Source organism: Macaca fascicularis, chromosome 1 (genome assembly GCF_037993035.2).
Source record: "Macaca fascicularis isolate 582-1 chromosome 1, T2T-MFA8v1.1".
In the NCBI taxonomy this organism is placed as follows: domain Eukaryota; kingdom Metazoa; phylum Chordata; class Mammalia; order Primates; family Cercopithecidae; genus Macaca; species Macaca fascicularis.
Window position 1 is genome coordinate 18,273,440 of NC_088375.1, and position 20,982 is coordinate 18,294,421.

The following is a 20,982-nucleotide window of genomic DNA, read 5'->3' on the forward strand; positions in this document are numbered from 1 at the left end:
GGTGTTCTCTTTTCACACGCGCTTTCTTGTGAAATCTTGGCTTTTAAATGACTTATCTGAATTGGCGCCTTTTAAATTCAAATCACCAGCTCCAAAATCTCACAAAGAATCCACTCCCACACTCTCATTTTCGATCAGGATGTTTTTACATTGATATTCCATAGTGACCTCAAATCTCAAACTGAAATATACTCCTCGTCACAATGACCCATTTTATTTTTGGTTTTGAGACAAGGTCTCACTATGTTGCCCAGGCTGGTCTTCAGCTCCTGGACTCACACGATCCTCCCAGTCTCCGGAGTAGCTGGGGTTACAGGCTCGTGCCACCACGCCTGCTTCCAGTTTACTCACTTGTGTTAGCGGGACCATTTCCTCCGTCTGTCCCATGGTCACGTCAGCCATCTTTGCTTCATCCTTCCTCTTCATGGCTCCTACCACTCTTTCTCTTCCGTCAGGCTTTAGGCTGGGCCACCACTGTTCCTCCGGAAGGTTGTGTGGAAGTGAGTAAGTATTCCTCTCTCTGCGCCTGTTCTACCTTCTTTCAAAGACAACATTAAAATTCCTGAATTTGTAAAGTGAGGAAATGAGGCACTGATTGGTTTTCATTTGTCTGGGCCACATGTTCCCCGGCACAATTAAGGGCAGTGTCTAGATATTTCAGACACGGGAAGAGGATGAGAGAGACAGACTGAGAAACAAAATTCTCTGTGCTTCTCTTTCATTCTGTCTGAGAACCAAAAGTATTACCAACCCCGCACCCCTGGTGAATGTATGTGAGAAGCCTTGGCCTCCGGCCTCTTCACATCCTCATATGTAAAGGCATGAACAAGGATGGTGGGATTTCTTCCACGCCTGGCTAGCTCTTTCCAAGAAGATGATCTCATTTGTCTTGGGTCTTGGTGAAAGGCTTATTTTTAAAATGCACATTCCATTTTCCATTATTTAATAGGCACATAATGTCTTGCAGCTTCCTTCTAAGTGATTTCATGCATGGTGATTCCATGTGTTTCTCCAGTTCCTATATGGGCCTCAGTGAATCTCTATATATTTTTTTCAACACTATGGTAATAAAAACACGTTGGGCAGTGTGTAGCTGTGGTTTCATTTCAGAAAAACTTTAGTCTAGAACATCAATGCCCTGTGACTTCGGAGCAGGGGCTGAGAGGGAGACTATCTGGCAGATGATCCTGTACTGCCTCTTCCAAACAGAGTTAGACAGGGGAGACACTGGGGTGTAAGCATGTGTAGGGTGGGAAGGGCAGGGATAGGAGATAATGTTAAATAAAAAAATAATCATGACATTTATTAAAGATGGTAAGGGAGGCCGGGCACGGTGGTTCATGCCTGTGATCCCAGCACTTTGGGAGGCTGAGGCAGGCAGATCGCAATGTTAAGAGACGGAGACCATCCTGCCCAACGCGGTGAAACCCCGTCTTTACTAAAAATACAAAAATTAGCTGGATGTGGTGGCACGAACCTGTAATCCCAGCTACTTGGGAGGCTGAGGCAGGGGAATCGCTTGAACCCGGGAGGAGGAGGTTGGCGACAGAGCAAGACTCCATCTCAAAAAAAAAAAGATGGTAAGGGAGATTTTATTTATTCAGAAATATGGAGATAGGTGTAGGGATCACAGCAGTGGTGTTCTGCAGTGCAGGAGAGAGATTGGTCTCAACTCTGAATACAACAAGGAAAAGTGAGAATTTATAGTGAAGCAGTAGAGTGGAGGGAGTGGTCATCGGATGGAATATTAGTAAGAGGAAGCATTAGGGCTAAGGGGGATTCTGGCTAAACCAGCCTAACAGGATTCTTGCTGAAGGCAGGCCAGGGTGATCAGACATCACCTGGCAAGTGGTGGAAGATGAGGAACCTGATCAGATATTGATGGTGATCAGATATTGAATATGGACAATCTGGTTAAGCTGACTTAGCAGGGTTCTTGCTAAAACTGGACAATACAGACACCAACATGGAAGTCCGAAAGTTGTGTCCATTTAAAACGTTATATTTGCCAGAACTTTCAGAACCATGTTGTAAAAATCGTAGACAAACATGAAACTGGGAAGCTTTCAAAACCCAGGATTCAGAGAACACTGACAAATCTTCACAGGAGGTTGCAAATTCAACCTCAGAGATGTCTGGAAAAATATTCTACTCAAGCTTGGTCTTGATTTCCAAAGATCTACACATCTAGTGAAGTTCTTGCTGAAGTGAAAATAGCCACCAGCCAACTGCAGCTAGAAGTTGAAGCACAGGTAGTCTGAAAGCTAATGGCTCCTCAGTCTCAGAAACCACCCAGTGATGAGCACGCCCACCAGTGATGAACACGCCCACCTTCATGAACAAAGGGAGGCGTGAGCTGTCTGGACAGTCCCCATCAAGGGGCCATGATAAGAAGTCAAAGGCACTAGAAAACAGTGATGGCAATTTTTCAGGAAATGGTTTTCAATTTAAAAGTAATCAGAACAAAGCTACAGTTTTAGTTGTACAGAAAAATTGAACAGCAAGCAGAGTATATCCTCTCTTCCCCTCTCTCCCTCCACAGTTTCTCCTAACACTAACACACACACACTCATGCACACGTGCGTGCACACACACACACATTAACACTGATGTGGTACATTTATCGCAATTGATGAACTCCAATACTGACACATTATTGTCAACTGAAATCTATCATTTACATTTGAGTTCACGCTTTGTGTTGTACAGTTCCAAAAGCACCTTCTGATTTTTGTGGAAAAATGCAGAAGTTAATTTAGAGAAAAAAAAAAACTTTATATTTAGAAAAAATGGCTAAGGTGATTGACTACTCATTAATCTGAATTATATATTCTTTAGAAAGATTTATTCTGTGCAATGTGTTAGTATAAAATTTGCATTAACTCTGGTCTTTCCTATAAGAGTTGTAGCAAGCCCTTAGAATTTCATCATTACAATTAATCGCATGCATATATACTTTTCTATAGGAAATAACTTTTTACTAAAAACACATTACGTGTTCCCTTTAGACAACCTATATTCATGGCACAAATTGCATCTTTGCTTTCTCAGATTGCAAAAGTCTGTGTAACCACTGTCCTCAGCAATTGTCACTATTACTTGGCCCAGTGCCATTGTGCAAGGGAAGGAAGGTTTTGTCTTGGCTCAGTGGTAGGAGGACTAACTCTTCCCACATGGAGACATACTAGAGAGGATATTCTGGCCTCCCTGCAGCCTCAAGTTCTCTCCTCCCTGGGAGAATAGCTACTCCACAGATCTGTGTCTGCATGGAGAAGTCATGCATGTGTTCTATGCACTTTTAGCACCACCCAGGTACAGGGTTTGTCAGTCTTAGGTGCTAATCTCTCAGCTCCACATTTATCCACATATGCCCTGCTCTGTGGCACTGAGGCTGGTTCTCTGCAAAACCCATTTCTGTTTTGTAGCTGCTCCCTGTGAGGCTGTAACAGTAAGAGGCCTGAAAAGAGACTGGGAGGCTTGAGGAGGAAGAGGAGACTTGCTCCTTCTTGTCTGCCTTCTGTCCACTTACTGTTGCTATGACCATCACCCTGAATTCTCCACCCCAGCAGCAGTAGAACCTTCCTATAGCTGCAGCAAAGTCAGTTTGCAGTTTTTCTAACCCTTGTAGAGTTAGCCTAAACCCACCCTCTTCAGAGCTGCTACATTGCCCTCATGACTAACCCATTCTCCACAATCCAGATTTAAGCAGCACTTCAGAGGAGTTTGCCCAGTGATGAATATATCTGATTCTTTGTTCACCAACTGGCTATTGCTATTTGTGCATTGACTCCACTGGTCAGAACCAAAGACAGCAGGAGAGGTAAGTCCAGCCAAATTCATCTAGCCTCACACTGACCTTCCTATAATCCATACTGCCAAGTGAGGTGTCTGCAAACCAAAGATACTTTGCCAACTGGCTTACTGTTAGGTAATGTGAATAGGAGAGAGGGCCTGAGAGAAGATCAGAACACAGAAAGAAGAGAGAATCTTCTCTTTCGGGTTTGACAGTGTGGTAGTTTCTGGAAGTTTGTAACACCAGCAAGAACAGGGTAACACCTGAGCAGAAGTAGGATTGATCTGGGCTCAATCCTGGGCAAAGGCAGTACCTTTTTGACAATTTCCAATCTCTGTGGTGCCTTCAACCATGCAGCAGTAGGTACAAACTCAGGAGCACAACTCTTTTTTGTGTATGGAACAGACATGAATATTGCAGCGGGGAGGGAGTCTGAGGGTGAACTGTGTAAGGCCTGCTAATGGCCCTCTAAATTATTCATGCCCTAATCCCAGAAACCTGTGAGTGCATTATGTCATCTGGAAAAAGGGATTTTGATATGTAATTAAGGTTATAGACATTAAAATAGGCAGATTTTCTGAATTTCTGAATATTCTGCGTGAGTCCAGCAGTGGGGAAAACGAAAACTACTAAATGCTGCTGTGGTCCCACCTAACAAAACTTACAAGCAAGGCTCAAAAGGATCAAACTCATTTCAGATAACTGTGTCCCTGAACAAAGCTTGATAATATTTATAGGAATACAAACTATCCAGCAACCATTGTCTGGCATTCAATCACAAATCACCAGTCATGCAAACAAGCAGGAAAACACAACCCATAATGAGGGGGAAAATCAGTCAGTTGAAACTGACCCAGAACTGACACAGACAATATATTTAGTAGACAAAGACATGAAAATGGTTATTATAACTGTATTCCATGTGTTCAAGAAGCTAGAAAAAATATTGAACATGTTAAATAAAGAAATGGAAGAAATTGGCTGGCGTTCTGGCTCATGCCTGTAATCCCAGCACTTTGGGAAGCTGAGGCAGGTGGATCACCTGAGGTCAGGAGATCAAGCCAGACTGGCCAACAGGTTGAAACCCTGTCTCTACGAAAAATACAAAAATTAGCTAGGTGTGGTGCATGCCTGTAATCTCAGCTAGTTGGGAGGCTGAGGCAGGAAAACTGCTTGAACCCGGGAGGCAGAGGTTGCAGTGAGCTGACTGCACTCCAGCCTGGGCAATAGAGCGAGAATCCATCTCAAAAAAAAAAAAAAAAAATAATAATAATAAATAAAAAGAAAAAGAAAAAAGAAAAAGAAAAAGAAAAAAGTAATGGAAGACATTGAAAGACCCAAATTGTACTTCTAGAGATGAAAACCACAATGGCTTAGATAAAAAATACAGAAAATGTGATTAACAGCAGAGTAGACATTAGAGATAAATTCAGTAAATCTGAAGACAAACTAGCCAATCAAACACAGAAGGAAAAAAGACTGAAAAATAAATTAAGAGAGCATGTTAGCTATGGAATAACTTCAAGTGGTCTAATATACATGTAATTAAATTGCCCAAAGCAGGAAGCAGAAGAAGGGGAACAAAAATATTTGAATGAATAATGACAGAACATTTTCCAAATTTAATGAAAACTATAAACTCACAAATCCAAGAAACTCAGTGGACACCAAGCACAAGAAACACAAATAAAGTACAAAGGCACATTATAATCACATTGCTAACTACCAGGAATAAAGTAAAAACCTTAAAAGATGGTAATGGATTTCTCATAAAAAATATTGTAAGTTAAAAGAAAGTGGAGCAATGTCTTTAAAATATTGAGAGAAAAAAGAACAGTCAATCTAGAAACCTGTACTCTATATCAAAGATACTATAACAAAGAAAAATAATCTCGAAAACATTGGAAAATACACTGATGTAAATGAAAACAAAAACACAACATACTAAAACTGATGAGATGCAGTGAAAATAGCATTATAAGGGAAATTTATAGCTATAAATGCATACATTAAAAAATAAGAAAGATTTCAAATCAATAACTGAACTATACACCTCAAGGAACCAAAAAAGGGAAAAACAAAATCCAAAGATAGCAGAAGAAATAAAATAATAAACATTGGAACATTAATAAACAAAATAGAGATATAAAAACAATAGAGAAAATCAACAAAGCCAAAAGGCAGTTTTTTGAAAACATCAATGAAATTGACAAGCCATTAGCTAGACTGACCAAGGAAAAAAAGAGAGAAGACTCAATTTACTAAAATCAGAAATGAAAGGAGGGATTATAATCAATTTTATATCACCTATACAAAATAAATGAGTACCTAGAAACACAATCTACCAAAACTGACTCATGAGGAAACAGAAAATCTGAACAGACCTCTACTCAATGAGGAGAGTGAATCAATAATGAAACAAATAAAAAATCCAGTACCAGACAGTATCACTTGTGAATTCTACCAAACATTTCAGTAAGAATTAGCATCAACCACTCTCAAATTCCTCAAAAAGTTGAAGAGAGAACACTTCCTAACTCATGAGGCAAGCATTAACTTTATAACAAAGTCAGATAAAGATAATAAAAGAAAACTATGTTCCCATATCTCTGATGAATATTGATGTACAAAGCTTCAGCACAATACTAGAAAACTGAATTTAGCAGCATAACAAAAGGATTATATATCATGATCAAGTGAGGTCTACTCCTGGAATGCAAGGATAGTTCAACATATGAAAACCAATCAATGTAACACACCATATAAATAGAATGAAGATACAACCTACATTATAATAGCAATTGATTAAGAAAAAGCATCTGAGGCTGGGCGCGGTGGCTCAAGCCTGTAATCCCAGCACTTTGGGAGGCCAAGACGGGCAGATCACGAGGTCAGGAGATCGAGACCATCCTGGCTAACATGGTGAAACCTCGTCTCTATTAAAAAGATACAAAAAACTAGCCGGGTGAGGTGGCGGGTGCCTGTAGTCCCAGCTACTCAGGAGATTGAGGCAGGAGAATGGCATAAACCCGGGAGGCAGAGCTTGCAGTGAGCTGAGATCCGGCCACTGCACTCCAGCCTGGGTGACAGAGCGAGACTCCATCTCACAAAAAAAAAAAAAAAAAAGAAAAGAAAAAAACATCTGAAAAAATTCAATACCATTTCATGGTAAAAACACCCACCAAAGTAAAAATAGAAGAAACTATCTCAACATGATAAAGGCCATATATAAAAAACTTGAGGCTAACTTCATATTCCATGTTGAAAAGCTGAAACTTTTCTCCTAAAATCAGAAATAAGAACACCTGCTATCACCACTTCTATTTAACACAGTACTGCAAAGTCCTAGTCAGAGGACTTAGGCAAGAAAAAAAAATAAAAGGCATCCAAATGGGCAGGAAGAAGTAAAATTATCTCTGTTTGCAGATGGCATGATCTTATATGCAGGAAACCACAACAATTCCACAAAAATCTGTCAAAAAATGAATTCAGCAAACTTGCAGGATATAAAATCAACACATGAATATCAATTGCATTTCTACACACTAGTAATGAACAATTCAAAAAGAAAATTAAAACAATTTAATTTACAAGCACATAAAAAACCCTTAGAAATAAATTTAACCAAAAAGGCAAATATTTGTACACCAAAAACTATAAAACATTGCTGAATGAAATTAAAGAAGGCATAACTGGAAAGACATCCTATGTTAATGATTGAAAGACATTAAGATATTAATATTTCCCAAAGTGATCTACAGATTCAATGCAATCCTATTAAAATCTAGGTGCAGGTTTTTTTTTTTTTTTTTTTTGTAGAGATAGAAAATCTTATCCTAAAGTTTATATGACATCTCCAAGAATTCCATATAAAATAATAAAGTCAAAACAATCCTGAAAAGGAAGAACAAAGTTGGAGGACTCATACTTCCTGATTTCAAAACTTACTATAAAGTTACTGTAATCAAAAGAGTGTAGAACTGGCATGAAGACCGAAATACAGACCAATGGAATGGAATAAAGAGTCCAGAAAAAAAAAACAAAAAAAAAACTGTCATGTGTACAGTCATTTGATTTTGATAACTGCCAAAACCATTCATTGGGGGGAAAAGACAGTCCTTTCAACCAATAGTACTGGGATAATTGGATTATTCACATGCAAAAGAATGAAATTGGATCCTTACTGAACACTGTACACAAAAACGAACTCAAAGTGGATCAAAGGCCTAAATTTAATGGCTAAAACTATAAAACACCTAGACAAAAACATAGGAGAAAATCTTCATGACACTGGTTTTGGCAATGGTTTTTGGTTATAACTCCAAAACCATAGGCAATAAAAGAAAAAAATAGATGAACTTCATCAAAATTAAAAACTTTTGTGCAGCAAAAGACACTATTAAGAGAATAAAAAGACAACCCATGGAATGAGAGTAAACTTGCAAATCATATATCTGCTAAGGGATCACTATTCAGAATATAGGAACCACAACTCAAAAATAAAAAACAAGGCAATTCCAAAATGGGCAAAAGACTTGAGTAAACATTTCTCTAAAGAAAACATACAAATGCACAATAAGCACATGAAAAGTGCTAACATTATTTATCATTAGGGAAATATAAATCTAAACCACAACAAGATGCCACTTCACACCCATTAGGATAGCTGTTATTGTTAAAAATAACAAGTGTTGGTGAGGGTACGAAGAAATTGGAACCCTGTGCATTGCCAGTAGAAATGTAAAATGATACAGCTAAGTGGAAAAAAAGCTTGGTGATTCCTTGAAAAGTTAAAAAATTTATAGTATGATCCAGCAGTTTCTCTGCTGGGTATGTACCCAAAAGAAAACAGGACCTTAAACAGCTACTTGTACACCAATGTTTATAGCAACATTATTCACAGTAGCCAAAGGGTGGAAATAACCTAAATTCCATAAACAGATGAATGGATAAACAAAACTTGGGATATCTGTACAGTGGAATACTGTTTCGCCCGAAAAAGGAAGAAAATATTGATACATGCCACAACACGATGAAACTTGAAAACATTATTCCAAGTGAAATAAGCCAGATACAAAAGGATGAATATTGTATGAGTCCACTTATTTCAGATACCTGGAATAGGCAAATTCATAGAGATAGAAAGTAGAACAGAGGTTGCCAGAGGCTGGATGGAGGAGGAACTGGGGAGTTATTGTTTAATGATTACATGGTTTCTGTTGGCATGTTGAAAACATTCTGAAAATGGATAACGGTGATGGTTGTGCAACATGGAGAATGTACTTAATACCACCAAACTGTATATCTATAAATGGTTAAAATGGTATATTTTGTTGTACATATTTTACCATGATAAGATTTACAAAATGATTGTCAAAACTGATGATGATATTTGGGAAGATTTTACAGTGTTTTCCTTACATTTTTATGACTTAAACTCATTATAATAAATATATCACAAAACACCCCACTGTTTATAAAGCAGTTTAGAAATAGCAGGACTTATAATTGGTGGATAGAGCTCAATGAGGACTTCACGAGTTATTATTGTGCATATTCCCATGATATGCCATCCAAAGTAATATATAGCTCTGTGATTTCAGCTAAGGAAAGTTCTGTTGCTGCAAATACAGTGACCAATTCCTAGCAAAAAAAAAAAAAAAAAAAAAAAAATCAGCTTTGTAAATAACTGATTTGTTTTATATTTCTAGAAAATGAAATAATAGATCATGGTAAACGTAATATAGGGTTTATGTGGGAATCTCAACCCCACATTCTCTAACATTTCCAGGGACTTCACACCAACTGAGTGCAGCTTGGATTGGTGATGTTTTTAAAGTTGTAATAATTGTGTACAGCAGGCATGTTCTATGAATTGCACTGATTCTTGTGCTTAGCAAAAGGGCGTGCACCTGTTTTCTCTCAAAGGTTTTAACCATAATGCTCATGGCTCCTATGAGGGCCACGCTGTGTGCTTGCAATTTCTATCTGGAAGGCATAATGCCATCTCCAGAGCCAAACACCGTGGATGCTTTTGGAGCAGTGACAGAGCCAGTTTTATGTGCCAGCAAACGACTGTTCAGTAAGCATCACTTCACAGAGCCACAAAACACAAGCCTATTCTGACCATTCAAAGAGACTGAAGGGGACAGGAATATATTCTGAATCCAAGATTTCCTTTCATCCACACTTTTGTTCCACAAACATTAATCAACACGTCCCGTGGGTCCGAAGCTGTGCTGGGCACCGAGGATACATGACAATGAACGTGGCTTGACCTCGTCCCCGCTGTTGAGCTGCTCCTCATTCCTGGGGGAGACCTGCAGGGGGCGAGCGCTGAGAGGCTAAGGGCAGTGCTGTGACCCAGCCAGGCTACGGGCCCGGTTCCAAATGAGAGACCTGTCAGTCCCAGTCCAGGGCTACATCCTGACGGGCTTGTCTAACCACGCTAGAAGTAACCAGGACTTTGCTGGTGTTCTTGGCATTTTTCTGGGAGCAATAGGGAGGCAGGAACTATTGTAAGCAGCGGGGTTACTCTGCAGCCTTCCTGCGCTGGCAGAGTGGGCATCCAGCATCCGCAGAGTGCACAAGCAGAGGCCGCTGGGGAAGACCTGGTGGAGCTGCGAGTGAGAGCAGCCCCAACTCTCCTCTACCATGTGTTGTCAAGGAGCCCAAAGAGGCCAGGGTGAAGACACAGGCATGGGAGGAAGTGACATAGAGATGGAACCATAAAGTCTCCATGCTTCCTCCCATGCCTGTGACTGCAAGGAGACGTCCGGGTGGGTGACTCTCTTTTTAGAATGTAGAAGGTAGACTGGGAAGGACAAGAGAGAACGCTAAACCCATACACACAAGTCGGGTTCTGGTAAGTGTGTATAATGGAGGAGCTGAGTGTGTTGAGATGTTGAAAGGCAGGAGGAGTACAGCTTTATAATCCTTTATACATGTTTTATACTGCACGCTGGCTCACAAGGAGACTAGAACAGCAAACATGAACCAGGAGCAGTGTATAGAGTGAGATGAGAAGAACACCAAAAACTAGGTGTAAACCCAAGGAGAAAGCATGATGAGACTATGAAAGGGCAGCCAGGGAGGCAGAGGAACGCCAGGGCAGGGTCAGGTGCAGAGTAGGAATCAGTCTTATGGGGGAAGGGGTGGTCCATGGCATCTCACATTGCAGACACCCCACACAGGATGCTGGCTGACGCTGTCCCCTGAATTGGGCCATTTTCAGGGCACTGTTGAAACTGTGCCCCAAATAGTTAACGAAACCAATGACTAACAGAAACTCTTGAGTTTGCAGCATGGCAGGTAAAAAAAGAACTTGCTGAAACACTGAAACTCCCTCTGCCTACGAGATTTTTTAAAAAGTGGCTGAAATCAGTTGTAACCACCACGGCCAATTGGAGTCTGTGCAGGACGAGCTTGCTGATGTCACAGCCTGAATTTCCACCACATGTTTCATACTAATTCCCCTGAAATTTGCATAGGGAACTCATGAGGAGGCATGGAGAGAGAAAAACACATGCCCAAGGACTTTCTAGACTTCCTCTTTCCTCCACCAATCACCTACTAATCTCAGAATCTTTTCTAATAAAAATACTGCTTTGGAGCCAGCACAAGAAGACAGATTTGAGCTTGACGTTCTAGTCTTCTTGTGAATCAGCTTGCAGTATAAAGCTTTTCTTTTCTCAGAAATGCGGTGTCATATAGCATTGGCTTCTAGCACACTGGGCAGTGAGCCCCTTTTGTTTGAAAACATACTGTTCACTGTTCTGACTAAGGAAGCTCTTCCAGTGCATTGAAAAGTGACTGCAAGGAGATCGTCCGGGTGGGTGACTCTCTTTTTAGAATGTAGAAGGTAGGCTGGGAAGGACAAGAGAGAACGCTAAACCCATACAGACAAGTCGGGTTCCGGTAAGTGTGTATAATGTAGGAGCTGAGTGTGTTGAGATGTTGAAAGGCAGGAGGAGTACAGCTTTCTGAGAATCCAGGTCCTGATGTGGTCTACAGAGAATCTTCTGCATGACCACATTCTTCTCATAACTCTGAGCTCTGTCAGAGAATCAGATGAATTCTCAGGCTTGCTGGCCCCACTTCTGCTACCTTCTCTCCATCCGTCCAGTTAGACCAGGACTGAGCCACACTTGACCTGGCCTTCTAGTTCCCAGAGGAAGAGAAAGAGGCACACAATTGCAAGGTGCACGGTGGCCCAAAGAGGTTAAGTGATATGGTTAAGTCCACACAGCTAGCTGGAGGTAAGTTCTAGACTGGAATACAGGACTCAAACTCTAGGTTCAATGCTGCTTCCATTACATGATCCTGCAGTTGCTCCATATGGTTCAGTGGTTCCCTTTCCTTGGAGAGTCCTACTGATAATGAACCAATAAACCTCCTCGGGACTATCACTGAGCTACGTTCTTCCATCAGAGGCACTGTTCAGGCGCCAAGGAGAGTCTCACCCTCTGCCTCTCCTCCCACTCAGAAAGGCACTGTGGGGCTGGGAAAATGCCCCAGGCTGGCATCAGTAGCAAGCACAGCCTACTCTTGATTCACAGCTGTGGTGACGAGGCAGCCTTCACACTGGTACTTGGCAGGCGGTCTTGGCTCTCAGTAGAATGGTTCTTTGTTTCTACTAATGATCCAGTACACTGAATTGGGCTGGCACCAATGAACCGGGTACCTCTGCCAACCAGGTCACATGCTCTGTGCTTTCTGAAGCCCTGGCCCCTCAGTGCACTGCGTAGCTCTGCACAGCACAGGGTGGAGAGGAGCCTGGAGGCATGCTCTGTATTTCAGATAAACATGACTACGACTTGAGGTTCTCTCCAGGCACTGTCCAAAGGATTTGGTCTCAGGACCAAAATGTTACAGGTTGATATGGTATGATATGTTTCATGTTGTAGGTTGATATGGTTTGGCTCTGTGTCCCCACCCACATCTCACTTTGAATTTAATCCTTATAATCCCCACATGTCAAGGGCAGGACCAAGTGGAGATTAATTGAATCATGGGGGCAGTTTCCCCCATGCTGTTGTCATGGTAATGAGTGAGTCTCATGAGATCTGATGGTTTTAAAAGTGTCTTGCATTTCCCCTGCTGGCACTTCTCTTTCCTGCTGCTTTGTGAAGAGGGTACCTTGCTTCCCCTTCACCTTCCACCATGATTATATGTTTCCTGAGACTTCTCCAGCCATGCTGAACTGTGAGTCAACTAAATCTCTTTCCTTTACCAATTAACCAGTCTCAGGTATGTCTTTATTACAGTGTGACAGTGGACTAATGCATAGGTCTATTCAGATTTTCAGTATTCTCTGAAGGTAGTTCTGGTAATTTATCTTTTTCTAGGATTTTTTCCATTCCATCTAAGTTGTCTAATTTGTTGACATAAAGTTGTTTAAAACATTCACTTATCATTCATTTAATTTCTGATGGGTCAGCAGTGATGCCTGCTCTTAGATTCTTGATTGTTAATTTGTGTTTTCTCTTTTTTTTCTTGGTCAGTTTAGTTAAAAGTTTATCAATTTTGCAATCTTTTTTAAGAATCACCTTTTCATTTCTTTGATGTTCTCTATTATTTTTCTCTTTGCTAGTCAATTGATTTCTGCTTTAGTCTTTCTTTCTTTCCTTTTAAGGTTTAATTTGCTTCTCTCTTTCTCTAATCTTAAGATGGAAGCTTAAATTATTGTTTTGAGAACATTCGGCTTTTCTAAGTCCTGCTTTAGCTTCATCCTATTAATGTTGATGTGTATAGACATGTGTAAATACATAGTATATTTTATTTTTGTTTCATTCAGTTCAAAATCTTTCTAATTTCCATTGTAATTTTTCTCTTCAGCCCATAGTTATTTAGAAATGTGTTAATTTCTAAAATTTGAGGATTTCCCAAACTTATTTTTGTTTCTATTTTAATTCCTTTGTGGCTGGAGAACATACTCCGAGTGATTTAAATTCTTTTAAATATATTAAAAATTAGTTTTATGGTCTAGTATGTGGTCTAACCTGGAGAATGTTCCATGTGCTTTTGAAAAAATGTGCATTCATTACTTGAGGGAAGAGTGTTCTATGAATGTCAGTTAGTCAAGTTGGTTGATAGTGTTGTTCATGTCTTCTATTTCCTTGTTAATTTTCTGAATAGTTGTTCTATCAGTTATTAAAAATGGGTTAATGGGTTATTGAACTCTCTAACTACAATTGTTAAGTCTAAATAATCTATTTCTTCTTTTAATTACATCAATTTTTGCTTCATAATTTTGAGACTCTGCTATTAGGTACCATTACACTTGTAATTATTATATATTCTTAATGAATTGACCCTTTATAATACTGTAATATCATTTCTTGTCTCCAGTTATATTTCTTGTCTTAAATTTTATTTTCTCAGATATTGATGTAGGCACTCAAGCTCTCCTATTGCCAGTATTTGCATGGTACTCTCTTTTTCATCCTTTTACTTTCAACTTTTGTCTTTTTGTGTGAAGTATCTCTTGTAGACAGTATCCAATTGAATCTTGCTTTTTTATCCATTTTGACAATCACTGCCTTTTGATTGTAGTGTTTATTCATATTTAATATAATTATCAGCATGGCTGGATTAAGGTCTGCCATTTTGTTTCTATGTCTTATTTTTAAAATCTATTCTTCCCTTACTGCTTTTGTGCTAAACATTTTTTTTTTTTAAGTATTCTACTTTGATTCCTCTGCTGTTGTACTGTATTTTTGAGTTATTTTCTTAGTGGTTGCTCTGTAGATTACAATCTGCATCTTAATTTACCTGAGGTAATACTGACTTAATTCTAAGAAAATACAGAAATATTGCTTCAATACTTTGTTTCTTCCCCTCTCCTTTATATCTCTCTATTGTTATAAATCCAACAATACAGTGCAATAATTAATGCTTTATATCATCTAATGTCTTCCCTCAAACAAAATTAGAATGGAAGATAACACGTGTTTATATAGTCTTTTATATTTACCGAGAGATATCCTTTTGAGTGCTCTTCATTTCTTTCTACAGATCCACAGTCTCATCTAGTTTTATTTCCTTTCACCCTGAAATACATCCTTTAATATTTTTTCAGTGGCAGGTCAGCTAATAATGAATTCTTTCAGTCTTTGTTTAACTGGGAATATCTTTATCGTGCCTTCATTTTTGCCGTTCTAGTGGAAAAATAGAATTCTTGATTGAAAGATTTTTCCTTTGGCACTTGGAATGTCATTCTACCGCCTTCTCTCGTCTATCATTTCTGATGAGAAGTCAGTTGCTAATTGCATTGTTCCCTGTTCATGATGAGTCATTTTTCTCAAGCTGCTTTTCAGATTTTCTCTTTTTTTCCCAACAGTTTGACTTTGATGTGTCTAGGTGTGTTTCTCTTTGTGTTTCGTATGATTTTGGTGTGAAGCAATAGCGTTAGATAGCTCGCGTATACTACTGTTTAATTAATTAATTTTTATTTTTATTTTTGAGAGAGTCTCATTCTGTCACCCAGGCTGGAGTGCAGTGGCATGATCTCGGCTCACTGCAACCTCCGCCTCCTGGGTTCAAGTGATCGTACCACAGCCTCCCTAGTAGCTGTGATTACAGGCTGCACAACCACACCCAGCTAATTTTGTTTTGCTTTCTTTTTTTTAATTGTATTTTTAATTTTTTTGAGATGGAGTCTTGCTCTGTCGCCCAGGCTGGAGTGCAGGGGTGTCATTTTGGCTTACTGCAACCTCCACCTCCTGGGTTCAAGCGATTCTTCTGCCTCAGCCTCCCGAGTAGCTGGGACTACAGGCACGTGCCACTACACCCAGCTAATTTTTGTATTTTTAGCAGAGATGGGGTTTCATCATATTGACCAGGCTGGTCTTGAACTCCTGACCTCGTGATTTGCCTGCATTGACCTCCAAAAGTGCTGGGATTACAGGCAGGAGCCACCATGCCCAGCCACTGTTTAATTTAAAGGTAGCAGGGCATGAATTTTTTGGTGCCAAGACCTAAAGCATATATTACACAGGTGGTGATAGACATAATGTGAATGGCCATAAATCGCAATTTTCCTAAGACAGCTCCAGTTTACATCTATTGTCCTGGTGTAATAACTAATATTATTCCTTTCACACTCAAAAGCTGTTGGTTTGAATTATAAGCTACAAAATCACTCTAATTATAGTCAATCAAACTCATGCATGTAAAACATCTTCTTTTGTTTCTGGGTATCAGTATCAGACCATATAATTCAGAAACAAATAGAAGCTAAATTCATACGCGTTTTTTGTTCTCAACTCATGATCATATAATATTCTCTAGAGCCCTATTGAACTGTCCTTCAAGACTGATGGTTCTATAATTCTTGAATTCTTGCATTGAAGAACAGAGATAAACCGAAAGCATGTGATAGTATCTAACTCTTTTAGACATTTAAGAAAACACTGGTTCACAACAGTGGGCCTTAGTTGTGCTGAGTGCCTGTTATGTGTCAAGTACTGTGCCAGGCACCTTCTACTTACTTACAATTTCATATATTCATCATAAGACCTCAGTGAGGCAGAAATTACCATCCTCATGAGTGGAGGAAACTAAGTCTCAGAGAGGTTAATAACTTTCCCAGGGACATATGGATGGAAAGAAAACAGGACACCAAGTTCATAAACTTCATTTCCTGGGTACCTTTCAAGCACAGGAAAAATCAGTGAGAGACAGTTACGTGCTCCTGGATATAAAGGCCGAGAAGCACCCTGTGGGAGTGACACTAGAAAAAGGAGCTCAGAAGCTGAGTCCCCTTCCAAGTTTTACCTGTGAGCAGGGCTAGTGTTCACAACATCTAACAAACAATATGGCAGCAGTGTGCACCGATGAAAGTGGGCACAGGCCGAGCACAGGAGATGGCATGTCTGGGGTCGTACTGGCATGCCCCAGCACAGAACCTTGGTCCTAAGCCTGCTCCTGAGAGAGAGCGCTTGTCTTGCATCCACTGCTGTGTGAACCCAGGGAAGGGCTGGAAGGTAAAGGAGAAGATCATGGTGCCTTGGCCACTATCAGGCACAGGGTTCTGATGAAGCGCCACTTCTTTTTTTTTTTTTTTTGAGACTGAGTCTCGCTCTTGTTGCCCAGGCTGCAACCTCCGCCTCCTGGGTTCAAGTGATTCTCCTGCCTCAACCTCCCAAGTAGCTGGGATTATAGGCGCCCCCCACCACGCCCAGCTAATATTTGTATTTTTAGTAGAGATGGGGTTTTGCCACGTTGGCCAGGCTGGTCTTGAACTCCTGCCCTCAGGTGATCTGCCCACCTTGGCCTCACAAAGTGCTGGGATTACAGGTGTAAGCCACCACGCTTGGCCTCCACTTCTAACTTGATCTTCATCCCAACAATTCTCCCTCCTTCCCTCTTGGCATCTCCCGCTCCCATCCTCCACCTCATCTGCTACAAGTGTACCAGCAAGAATGCGGGGCTTGGCGTGTATTGGGCCAGTATCTTCTCATGTTACCTCCCATTATTGCAGTTCAGTGGATTCTCCTATTTAGCACTAATGAGCTATAATGAGAATTCTCTGTTCTGTTTTCCCCCATCATGTTGAGGATGAGTAAGACCAAACCTCACCAGAATCTGGATTCCTTGAGAAGAAATAACAGCATTCAGCTTTTCTGACCCAAAGTCTTCAGACACAAAGAATGTCTGGACTGGATAATGACTGTTTTAGTTACTACCTCTTGTAGGAGGAGATAGAGATTGTCACCTTGATCCACTCTTATCAGAGATCCACTCTTGTCCAATTATCGGAACTACCTGATGTCTTCCCCGATAAGGAAGCACACTTATGATGCAGAAATGCTAAATTATGACCTCACCCCATTTCCCCCTCATCTTATTCCACACATACATTTATAAAAACATGATTTATAAAGGATGTCTGATCACAATGACTGGAGCTACATGGAAGCCAGGATTCTGTGCATTAGAACTCTGAGTGATTCTTAATGGAAGGAAGTAAGGAAAGTAGAGTGTGGGAAAGCTAGCGATGCCTGAACCTGGATGTAAGGCATAGGTGGCGCCATCAGCCACCTTAAGGCAGTGACTTTACAAAGGAGTAGCACAAAATCAGAGAGTGTAGCTGAGTTCATTTCATTCTTCCCAGATCAAGATGGAGAAGGGAGAAGGCCTGACGATGAGAGGGGAGTGAGCCCTGGGCGTAATGGTTCCACACCAGAAGTTCTGAAGGTCAAGGTCCAGAAGCCAAGATTCAGCTGGGCAGGCTGCATCTCTACAAGGCAGCCTCAGATGTTCATTGTCAAATGGATGAACTGGGGGCGGGGGTGGGGGGGGAGAGAGAGAGAGAGAGAGATATGAGGGGTTGTTGTCCTTCCATGTCCCTTCCAGCCTCAGCCTCAGGAGTGGCCCCAATTTGCTGACATCACAGGAGATCTGCTATTTGATGATGTTGCCTGCCAACTTGGATGCCTGTCTCAACAGGAAACCATTTAAAAAAAATAAATGAATTCTCAGCACTTGACATTTTCTGGAGGTTCTGAGTCCTTTCCGAGTGAGCTCACATCAAGCACAGATGGTAAGACAGAGACGGGAAAATGTGCTTTCTCCCTGTTAAGAAGACAGCCTTGCTGAGGCCTCTTGGGCAGGGCAGTATTAAGTGCCTTTTCCTTGTTGATGAGGGGTCCTCTCACCTTTGGGAGAGAGGTGGCCCTCCACCACGGAGGGGCTGCAGGAAGTGGAAGCAGGTTCTGAAGCCGGTGGGTGTTACAAGTGAGCTGAAGAAGTAGCATGGAATTCCTCCTCATTTTCCCTCCTGAGTCCACCCTGCCTCCTCCTTCCCAACAGCTTGCTTGTCACAGCATGGTGACTTGGGGCAACATGATTATATGAGATATATAATTCTCTGTCCTCCTTCCTGGGCACAGCATATATAGTATGGGGGTTACTGTAACAAAAAGTGCACAGGCTCTTTTAGGAAAGTGACTGTAGGTGAGGCCAATTCAGCCAGGAAAAGCTCCTATTGCTTCCTGGGATGGGTCAGGGGAGAAGGAGAGAGACTTTAAAACATGGATACTTCAACTTGGCTGCACACTGGACTCACCAAGGGGATTTAAAAACAACAACAACAATGTTTGGGCCTCACCCCTAGAGATTCAAATTTAATCAATCTGGGGAGTGGCTGGGGTATCAGAATTTTTAAATCTCCCCAGGTGATGCTAGCATGCAGCCAGATGTAAGGATGGTAGGTTTAGAGGGAGAGAATGCAATGGTTTTCCCTGTTGTCCTGCAAAGTGATGATATGGGACAGAGCAGGAACCCATTCCAGTCCCTACACCTGTGGACACTTGGGTTGGAGATGTCCACACTTCCACCTTGAATCTGCAGCACTGGAGTACTTCCTCCATGCTGCTGGTGCTCTGGAGCCCTTGCCTAGCCAGGAGGCCACTGAGTAACAAACCTTCCCACTCTCTCTTTCCACTGTGGACCAGGGACAGCCATCACACTTTTCATGGTTTTTAGTGACATTACTTATCATTTACCTTAAAGTAAATGATAAATAAAGGTGGACCTAGGGGTCTCTCTTGTTTTCTTTCTTTCTTTTTTAAGAGACAGGGTCTTGCTATCGCTGTCATCCAGGCTAGAGTGCAGTGGCGAGATCATAGCTCACTGTATCCTCAAACCCCTGGCCTCAAGCAATCCTCCCGCCTAGGCCTTCCAAATAGCTGGGACTGCAGGTGCACACCACCATGCCCAGCTTCCTCTTATTTTCATAATAGAATAGTTTGAGTGTGCACATCTTTCTTTGGAATCTTGGAGTGATCAAAGGAGGTATAGTTATTACATGTGTCCTACATGCTGAAGGTGAAAGACAAAACTAGAGAAGAAAAATGCCCAGTTTCTGTTCTCAATGAAATAATAATGCATCCAGGGATCTGAGATACACACTTGAGAAAATTAGTGACGAGTCAACATAATTGCCAAATTATATGATATTATTATAAAGCAAAACTTTTGGTGTAATATATTAAGGCCTATGTCTCTTTCTGTAAATGGTTAAACCGAGGCGCAGAGCAGCCTAATCAATCGAAATCAGAGCACAAAATAGGGGAGGAGGTACAATCCTCTAAAACACATACTGTCATCAAGCTCTTCGTCTTCAAATATTCAATAAAATGTTATCCAAACCCAATGTTACTACTGAATTTGGAAATGAGCTAACTGTGAGTGTGAGCATGGAAACTGGTGGAGAGGAGAAACCCCAGAGATTGGGTCAGAGCCACGGGCTGCCTGGCTTTAGTGTTGTTAGGTAGAAGAGAAAGCAGACCTAGAAAGAGAGATACAGGGAGGGAAAGAAGGAAAAGGGAGATAAAAATTACAGAAACCACTGAAGGAAGCTGCTCCACAGGTTTCCCTCTGTCTTTGGGCAGGAGAATGTCTCAAGAGCGTTCTCAAGCTTTATGTGCACAGGAATCACTAGGGTCCTGTGAAAGGCGACTTCCATTCAGCAGGTCTAGGGCAGGGCCTGGCACTCTGCATTTCCAACGCTCTCTCCTAAGTGATATCTGCGCTGCTGCTGGCCCATGGACCACCATCTGAGCAGACGGGGTCCACGGGGATCCTCTGGGGAGGGGGTGATTGAAACCCCCTGGAATCCTTCTCCCACGCCTCTGACACTCGGACCCATTGTCTCCCACCCCCATCATTGCTATGATGACCCCGGTAACTGACCAGTTTTGTACTTGTCAGAGTTTGGGGGAGCATCATGGGAACCACAGGACAACATGAGCAAGTGAGAGTGAGCAAACTGGCAGCTGGAAGGCAGGCAGGCTAAGTTACCCAAATGACAGAAGGAAGAGAAGGACAAGAAGGCAGAGTCTGCTCACTCACTCAAGTCAAGGTGATTAATCTCTCTATGCCTCAGTTTCCACCCTGCAAAATGGGGATACTATTGGTACTTAGCTCACAGAATTATTGTAATAGCTCAATTGATTACTTAATAAGTAGTATCTCAAAAATATTAGCTATTTTGTTGTAATCACTCCCACAGCTAGATATCAGGCCTCGCATGAAATCATGGGTTCGGCAAACATTTATGGAGCTTGGACTCTGCCGGGCCCTGGCTGGGTCCCTGAGCAGAGGGTCTGGATTGGCCGTACCTCATTTATAGTGAGATGAATGAACTCCTTGTTCTTCGTACTGAGAGCCTGGAACACCCCTGA

General features: G+C 41.3%; 1 protein-coding gene and 1 long non-coding RNA gene across 4 annotated transcripts in view; one reads left to right on the top strand and one right to left on the bottom strand.

Moving 5' to 3' along the window:
* The first annotated feature begins 12,897 nt into the window (after window positions 1–12,897).
* On the top strand, window positions 12,898–18,284 carry LOC141407403 (uncharacterized). The gene is made up of 2 exons (XR_012416348.1): window positions 12,898–12,997; window positions 17,910–18,284. It is a non-coding gene; the product is annotated as an uncharacterized lncRNA (long non-coding RNA).
* Window positions 16,386–20,982, bottom strand: part of CAPN9 (calpain 9) — a 54,818-nt gene continuing 50,221 nt past the window's right edge. For all 3 annotated transcript variants that reach the window (XM_005539799.4, XM_015442698.4, XM_073998499.1), the window contains 2 exons: window positions 20,920–20,978; window positions 16,386–18,075 (listed from right to left, as the gene is read on the bottom strand). In XM_005539799.4, coding sequence (XP_005539856.3) covers window positions 18,049–18,075; window positions 20,920–20,978 — 86 coding nt within the window. In that variant the 3' untranslated portion in view covers window positions 16,386–18,048. The remainder of the gene's footprint in view (window positions 18,076–20,919; window positions 20,979–20,982) is intronic.